At 32.5% G+C, this 9,268-nt stretch overlaps 1 protein-coding gene across 1 annotated transcript; it reads right to left on the bottom strand.

The window, feature by feature from the left end:
* Positions 1 to 1,309: 1,309 nt before the first annotated feature.
* On the bottom strand, positions 1,310 to 2,762 carry LOC141714448 (uncharacterized). The gene is made up of 5 exons (XM_074517967.1): positions 2,666 to 2,762; positions 2,415 to 2,570; positions 2,118 to 2,321; positions 1,687 to 1,925; positions 1,310 to 1,504 (listed from the first exon to the last, which is right to left on the bottom strand). Exons 1-5 carry the CDS (start codon positions 2,760 to 2,762, stop codon positions 1,310 to 1,312), a joined length of 891 nt encoding a protein of 296 aa, XP_074374068.1.
* Positions 2,763 to 9,268: the final 6,506 nt, after the last annotated feature.

Below are 9,268 nucleotides of genomic sequence, written 5' to 3'. Positions count from 1 at the left end.
AATTATTCGTAATATAGTAGTATAGGTGAACTATTTGCGAGTCACTTTTTCCAAAATGAGTTGATAGACCAACAAATGTTTTGACTTAATTCAAACTCGATCGAGTTCAATAAATTTTTAACAAATTAAAATATGAATATTTAAAAAGATCTATTTGATTCGTTTTATATACCCTAATTTTTACAAGTATCGGTAAATTTTATATTAGTATATTACAGCTACTTGGAGCTGGAGCTGCTCTAAATACATAGTCATGTGAATTTTCTTAATTCATGTCACGTTTATTTTATTGTTTATTACATTTTATAGTCATTTTGGTAAAATCTAGTTAGAACTAAATAATTAAACTTGCTCTCCACCTTTTTCATTTTTTTATATTTTCTATTTTGGATCATTTCTTTCATTTCTTTACGTTATTCTAAATAGAAAACTTTTATTATTAATAAACTCAAATACTTGTTTAGTACCTAGACAATTAGATAATTGTGACAATTAATATTGCTAATATGTGGCTATGGTATTGGTATCCAACATTGCAACTTATATACATTTTTAATTTTTTACTATTTATATTGGTCTCCATGCTCAAAGCAAAATGATAAAATAAGTAGCTCTTATATAGTCATTACATTAGAAATTCATGTGTTTTAATTGAAATAAGCCTGAGAAACACGTGCCAATTAACATAAATATGTGATATTAATATTTTAATTTCAATTTATATTTCGTGACATGAAATTTAATTTTTAGCAAATACTAATTTGATATTTTTAATCTCGAGCTCATGCGAATAACTAGTTTAAATAATCCGTTAAACTAGAAAATAAGTTATTAGTGTGTCTTTAAAGAAACAATTATGTACATTTTAATTTGAATGAATTTGTAAATTATTTAAGTCCATTATAATGAATTTCAAATAAAAAAATTTTAACTGAGGAAAAGCAAAGCAAACATCAAAATTCAAGTGTAATTTTTTTTTTAATTTTAACAATTTTAAATATATAAGTATAGATAATCCTAAATAGTGTAATCTTACTTATTGGTTGAACTTTCCAATTTTAGAAAGTTAAAATACGAGGCTGTCGGATAGAATTTCATTGTATAATACTCGCTTTATGTTCCTTTTTTTTTTTTTACCAAAATGCTGAATTTTATTGAATAGAATTACTCAAAATATATTGTTTCACCATGATTCGGATAGAGTTCCCATCAAAAATACGATCAGATACATATGTGACAACCGAGCAAACTCGTGTGCCGACCTATTCACAAACCATTTGATAAAGTACAACTCCAAGTTGTTCGAATTTTAAATCAGCCTCCTGCAGTCCTCAATAATACGACCAAACCGAGATCGCATACACAGAGCACTCAAGATACTCTGAATTGCTACTAGGCAATCTGATTCCACTATAATCCTTTTCCATTCCATCTCTTTCAGCCAGCTCAATGCCTCCTTAATCGCAACCACTGCTGCCAAGCTCGGTTGCATAACTTCGTTGATCTGCATAGTTTTAGCACTAATAAGCCCTCATGTGCAATCTCTGGAAATAATTCCCATGCCTGTGGTATTAAACTCCTCAAACACTGATGCATCTACTGTGATCTTCACCTGGTGCTGTTTCGGTTTAACCCAGTTTTGCCCCATCTCCAATAAATAAAGCTTGAAGAGGGACCTTATAGAACCTGTGATGGGCCATCTTCCATTGATAGATAATCCATAGTAACTGCAACTAGACGTTCTGGAGTAGAGAATTTCTTGCTCCAAATCACATCGTTCCTATGTCTCCAAATTTCCCAAAAAATCGTAGCCATTTGGACCTTTTTATCTGCTGATTCTGTTAACAGTCTACGCTCAAACCACCGAGAGAAATCCCAGTTCAAATCACAAGTCGTATTTGGTTGAATAATCTCCCAACATCGACCTGCAAATGGACAATGAATAAAAATATGAGCAATATTTTATCTCCCTGACTTACAAACTTCACATTGGGCATCTACTTGCACTCTCTTCAGGTGTAATTGGGTTTTGGTAGGAAGCCACTGCATCAATGCTCTCCACAACGGATTTAAAGCTTTTTAAGGAGCTTTAATCTTCCATAATGCTTTCCATATACCAGTATTATCTCCATAATCCCATGCACCTTTCTGAACTTGAAGGATTTTATATGCACTCTTCACTATATAATGCCCAGTGATATCATGATCCCAAGTCAACACATCATTCTGCAAATCTTCCTCAATTAGGGTATTTTGAATACTTTCACAATCTTTATCATTAAAAATATCAGTAATGATCTCCCAGTCCCACGTACGAGTTCCTGTACAGATCAAAGAGCTAACTTTTTTATTATTGATCGATGGTGACGTGGTTGAAACAAAAGCATCTTCCTTGTTTCCCAACCAAGGCTAACCCACGATATTAATCGACTCCCCAGTACCCACTCTCCATCTTTCTCCAGAAAGAATGACATCTCGAGCTTCTAATAAGTTACGCCATATAAAAATGGGGATACCACCTAGCTTAGCCTCCAGAAAAGATGTATCTTTATAATATTGTGCCTTTAAATCTGAGCAGACAAACTATGAGGGTTTTTGATCAGTCTCCAGCATTATTTCCCCAGCATGGCAATATTAAAGTCACGAAAATTTCTGAAACTCAAACCTCCCATATGCTTGTGTTGGGTCATACGGTCCCAAGCCATCCAATTAATCGAATGATTAGATGATTGAGATGCGTTCCACCAAAACTTTGCAAGCATCTTCTAAATGTCCTTCATAATCTCCATAAGCAACAAAAAAACATTCATAGCAAACACCGGTAATGATTGAGCCGCTGTTTTGATAAGAATCTCCTTCGGTGGCCTTGACACCTTCTTTGACTTCCAACCTTCTATACGATTTTTCACTCTATCCTTCAAATATCCCAACACCACTAATTTTTTCCTACCCAAAATATTAGGGAGGCCTAGATAAGTATTGTTTTCTCCTGCTTCCACCATCCCCAGTTTCTCACACACCTCCCGTTTATTACACTGGATCACATTCCCACTAAAAAGGACAGACGACTTTTCTTTGTTAATCTTCTGACCCGATGCAACTTCATACTCCTCCAAAAGCTCCAAAACTTTACTTGCCTCACTCATGTCAGCTTTGCAATATACATAATTGTCGTCTGCAAATAGCATATGTGACACCACTATAGCTTTGTTGCAAATTTTTATCCCATGCAGCCAGTTATTCTCTTCATATTTATGGAGTAATGCAGAAAATCCCTCCGCGCAAATAATGAATAGATAAGGAGACAAAGGGTCTCCTTGTCTCAGACCACGACTAGGAAGAATGGGACATATACCATGCTCTCCATGAACAATCTGATAAGATACTGACATAACACACTGCATTATCAAATGAGTCCACCAATGAGAAAAACTCAGTTTAAGATATTAGGATTATTAATGTTTATGTTCTATCGATTATTCCCTTTATAATTTATTAATTCTTAATTTACTGCGATATAAATGTTATATTAATAAATATCCTTGGAATATGATATGTAATTCTAAGTACGTGACTTAGAAATGAGATTATGAGAATATTATCAATATTCCTAAAGGTCCCTAATCGAGTATTATTATTAAGGGACAATAATAATGCACTAATACTGGTGTGTTTGTTGACTGATGATCACATCTCATTGATCATAGGTATGATGATACTAAAGTCAAAAACATAGGAAAATGTATATGTACATGGTGCTGGACAGACCCAATGTGAGATTTTACATGTCTGTTGTGTCATAAGTAATTCTCACAGTGATAATGAAGTAATGGTCCTTAGACCTGAAGTCATTATATTTCTATACGAGAATTAATATACATTGATTCCATTAAAAGTTATCCTTGACCGGGTAATGATAAAAGTGGACATTGGGTATATTATAAATTGTATGAGAAATACGAATGATCTAGATGAGATTTAACCCTCCTATTTTAGGAGTGATATTATTGGCCTCTTGTGTGAGCTAGACTATGAAATGCGTGGCCACGCTCAAATTTGATTTGATATGATAGTCTACTCATTGATCAAGGAAACTTGGATTAAACTATGATGAGGATGACACATTACATGTCTCTAGTCTAATATATAATATTTGGTTAAAGAGATTATATTATGTTGTACATTATTCACGAAAGGTTTAATCAATCACCGATTCAATTATTATTACTTAGGTAGCAATAATGTATTACTAGATGTCGCTCATTGTTTACGATTTTAAATTAGATTTAAAATTTGTTGCCAACATAATAATAACCTATAGGGTCACACATTAAGAATGCTTGAAGGATTATTTAATTTAAATTGGATTTAAATTATATCAAAGTAATTCGAATTATTTCTAATATTAATTAAGTATGACTTAATTAATTAGATAAATATTGATATTCAAATTTACTAATATTAATTATGAAATTCATTTGTTAAATAATTAAGTGTGACTTAATTATTATACAAATAGGAATTTCGTATTAATAATAACTCCTAATTAGTTAAGAGTTATAATTCTTATTATACTCTCAATATAATATCTCTTGTGTGGCTGATTTTGTATGCAAAACTTTTACTAAAACCCTAGCCACCAAGGGAGAAGATGGAGAGAGCAAGAAGAAACGAGTTTGTGCTAGTTACATTCAATCCTTGCGTTCAAGCATTTGTGTGGATACCAATAGAGCGTAGATCGCAAGAGTAGGACGCGTGATGATTAAACTAGCTTTGGATCTCCATTAGCCAACCAATTTGTAAAAATTCTTAAGGTAAACAATCTGATCTACGAATTAAATATCTATTTTTCGCATGGATCCTACGGTGGGTTTCAAAAATTCTGATTTTTCACGTTTTTAATTATTGTTTCCGTTGCGTTTATTTGCTCGAAACCCTTCAATGGCATTAGAGCTACTTGCGAAAAGTGTTTAATTTGTTTATGTGTTTACTGGTTGTTAGGTCCCGAATTATCGTAGAAGGGGGGGTTGAATACGATAATCACTAAATTAAATATTCTTTCGAATCTTTAGCGGATAAAATATTTAGTGCTCGGTTAGTGGTTTCGTGTTCTTGAGAGGAATAGTGTTTGGAACGATAAAAATAAGGAACACAAGATATTCGGGGAAATATATATTCGTATATAAATCCTCGAGGGGTGTTGCTACACTCTGGTTAATAAATTAACCGGCTACAATCTAAGAACAATAAAATTCCTAGCTACTACAAAGATTTACAAATCAAATCCTATACAATAATCTAGCTTTTGTTTGTACTAGGATTTAATTACCGGGTAACGATTATAATGCCCCTAAGAATATACAATAATTAAATCGGGTATTATAACGTTACTCTGGTGAGAAGTTAAACGGATATTCAAGTAGCTTGAACTCCTTTGTAAATCTCCACTTCTTGTTTTATCAGCTCTTTTTTTGTTGGAGAAGAAGATAAACAGAACTCCTCAGATCTGCTGCAAAGTGTAGTCTTTATACACAATAAAATTGTGTGGCTGAGGTTGAGTGGCTTCTGTGACGACAAGCTGTGTGGCGATAAAGGGGGGAGGGGCTTGCCTTGGTTTTATTTAACTTCACTCCTCTGTGGCGACAAGGTGTGTGTGGCGACACCTTGGAAACACAGGGGAGTGAATTGATATGCTTTGTGGTGACATGTGCTCACAGGTACATGTTAACCACCAAGTACAAACTAGTACTTAAACATTATAAACCAAAACTCTCCTGTGGCGATATGCCCCCCCTTGGTTACTTTACTTCCCTTTTTTTCTTTTTCTTTTATTCTTTCCTTTTCTTTTTCCTTTTTTTTCTTTTATATTTTCTTTTTCTTTTTAAGTTTAACTTGTAATTAAATTAATTTATAAAATAAACTTAAATATAACTTATATAAATAAACTAATTTAGATTTATAAAATAAACTTATTTAAAGTTTATAAGATAAATCATTTTAAGTTTATTAAATAAATTATATTAAAATCTATTAAATAATTTATTTAATTTAACAATTAAAATTTGAGTTTCACCAGTTCCCTGAGCTGTTTAGTTGTATACCCCGCGCACCTCTTCTCGCACTTTAACATATAAATGTTCAATCCAAGTATGTTCCTCAACTTAATAATTCTTCTATAAATAATACTCAGATTCCTTTCACGAGCTGTTGACGCCTACTGCAACTGGTCTGGTTCACAGACGACTAACCCCGATTCATGTCTTCATATTATAGCCTTGATTACATTGTTAAGCTTGCCTCAACTTTATTGCTTCAGACACTGACTGTCAATAAACAACTGTACTTTCACTGGAATCCTTTCTGGTACTTTAGAAAACGTCTTCATTAAACTCTGTCTATACCCTGTCTTCAATTATTCAGATTCCTATACTTCGAACACTGTCTATCTTCAATCAATGTCAATACACTAAAATCTTCCGGTAGCATTTGTATACTAAATCTTCAATATTTCTGAAACCCTGAAAGTCTTTAACCTTTGTTCTTCACTGAGGCATGATCATTCTAATGAACTTTTTTCAGTGACCTGTAGACAGACTTCAGGCTTTCTTCTAATCTTCTGATTCTTTGTATTTGCCTTGTCTTCATTTTTCCTCATTTCTTGTGTAGACGTAGTATTATTAACCTGTCATGTTCTAGTGTTGTTATTGTGTTAAGTTATCATATAACTGTTCATACATCTACATAGTCTCACCAACACTGGTTTTATGATGATAACATATTTTGAATATGAATCCTATTTGATACGATTCTAAATCGGATGCAGCGGATTTGCTGAAATCTGGGTCTGGTGTCCGATTTTGGCAAACGAATATGCTATTTCAAATAGAATGGAGCGTCTGAACGAAATTGATAGCATAAGCTATCATCTACTGATCTGTAAGGCGTTTGACGTCGTTAAGACCATGTAATCAGCAATTTAATGTTTTCAGAATTTGATTCTGATTTTTCTGATTTTTTCCATATTTTGTTTTTATGATTAGATCATGATGAGTATGATATGTTAAGATCATATAATATATTTTAACATGTTCTTATGTGTTAATTGAGCATGGTGGATGGTTATGGCTTATGACCTTAGGTTAATGGTTTTGGTTTTTTAAATACGGCTTGCATGTCGTTTAATCTTGTAATTTTTAAATCTCGAATGTAACTCGAGTTCTTCTTGTAAGTTAATTAGATTAGTTTTTGTATTTCATTCTTGTAATGTACATAAAGACATGAAGAATCGAAGATCAAGGGTAATCCCACATGCAGGTCATCTAAGGAAGTAATACAAGAAAGAAGACACATGTCATATTTAACTTGTATTTATTTTTCACCTTAGATTGACCTAGATCTTTATCATTAGCTTGATGAAGATCACATGGGATAAAGTCATAACCAACCATGTTTATTTATTGCACTTTACATATATATGCGCATATGATGAATGTATGTGTAGAGTAGTTTATAAAGATGCATGCTTAATTAGATTAAGGATGTATGTATTAGATACGACACTCATGCCATGCTTGCTAAACAAGATAAAATCCGTAATGACTCAAGATTTTAAAATGAACAAACGATTATGAGATTCTCGTGTTTATGAAACACGAAATAAAATATAAATTTTCTTTATTTCTGACATGGGGCAATTTTGTCAAAAGTGAGTTCTTTGAACTTGTAAGGTTGTGGGTTTTAAGTGAGACCGTTGTGACACCCTCACTACCTGGAAATCAAACCATTGACGAATATTGATTTGAAGTATTTTATTCAAGAAAAAATTGGGAATCTCTTTATGATGGGATCATAATCGTTTTAAAATTAACAAAACCCTAAAGTTAATATTAAGTTGATCGGATGCCTTCCAATAAGTCTAATGCGTTAATCCTAGATCGATAAGGAGTGAGTTCGCCAAAGCGAACTACTCCCATCTATCGTGGGAGATGTGTTGAAGTATATTGATACTTTTGACTATTGGGTTTGACTTAACTAAGTTACCATAATAGGATTGTGAACTTAGAGGCATAGAGTTTGGTGAGATTTATTAGATAAATAATGTTGTTCCACCAAGCTATCCAAGAGTTTTATATTTGATATAATTGACAAATGTTGTCTACCTAAATAATCATGTTTTAGAAGAAAAGCCAAAGCTGACCTAACGCATGGTAAAATATGGATCTTGGCTTACTAGAAAGGATATAGAAAATATTCTTTCCGAATTAATAGTTAGGGCTATTGATTTGATAAAAATAGTGGGAGATATATATTGTGTGTGTATATATAAATGAATAATCACTTGAAAATAATTTAATAATCATTTGTAGACTAAGTCATTTTATGCACTTTAATATTGTAGATATCAAATGACAAATTAAACAAATAACTTCTCTATGTAATAGTCCTTGAGAAGGACAAGATGACATGAAATAATTTCCTCAATTGACATGGGAACTTGAGGATTGTCCTCAGGTTCAAGGATGTCACTTAAACCCCTCCCTTATTTCTTCTAGCTGAGAATGAAACATGTGCTGAACAAAATGCTTACGAGAAGCAAATTGATTATGAAACTGATGTTTCATGTCTCATGCTTCTAATTATGAGTTCTAAGCATTAGAAGCAACAAGAGCATAATGATGCTTATGATATGATTGAGCACCTTCAAAGGATGTTTTTGAAGGGTTTTTAGCACATAAACGCAACGAAAACGTAAATTTAAATCTTAATCATCGAAACCCTCCGCAGGATCCATGCAAAAAATAATATTTAATTCGTAGTTCAGTATGTTTATCTTAAGAAGCTTTACGTTAATGGAAAGATGGAGGTCTTTAAACAATGAGTGACATCTAGTAATACATCATTGTTACCCAAGTAATAATAATTAAATCGGTGATCGATTAAACCTTTTGTGTATAATGTACAATGTACTATAATCCTTTTAACCATATATTATAGATTAAACTCAATGCATGTTATGTGTCATCCTCTTCATAATTTAATCTAGGTTTCCTTGATCGATGAGTAGACTATAACATCAAATCAATATTTGAGTATGGCCATGCATTTCATAGTCTAACTCAAACAAGAGGCCAATAATATCACTCCTAAAATAGGAGGGTTAAATCCTTTCTAGATCATTCATATTTCTCATATGATTCATAATATACCCAATATACACTTTTATCATCACCTGGTCAAAGGTAACTTTTAATGCAACCAAAGTATATTA

Source organism: Apium graveolens, chromosome 3, assembly GCF_009905375.1.
Source record: "Apium graveolens cultivar Ventura chromosome 3, ASM990537v1, whole genome shotgun sequence".
Lineage (NCBI taxonomy): Eukaryota > Viridiplantae > Streptophyta > Magnoliopsida > Apiales > Apiaceae > Apium > Apium graveolens.
Note: the sequence above shows the minus strand (reverse complement) of the source record. Positions and strands in the feature narration are given on the sequence as shown.

Excerpts from the sequence above, each read along its gene's own strand:
- LOC141714448 (XM_074517967.1), bottom strand. The coding sequence starts at position 2,762 with ATGCTTGCAAAGTTTTGGTGGAACGCATCTCAATCATCTAATCATTCG. Across the intron at positions 2,322-2,414 it reads GGAGTCGATTAATATCGTGG|GAACTCGTACGTGGGACTGG; the intron begins GTTAGCCTTGGT and ends TGATCTGTACAG. Across the intron at positions 1,926-2,117 it reads GGATTATGGAGATAATACTG|GTCGATGTTGGGAGATTATT; the intron begins GTATATGGAAAG and ends GTCCATTTGCAG.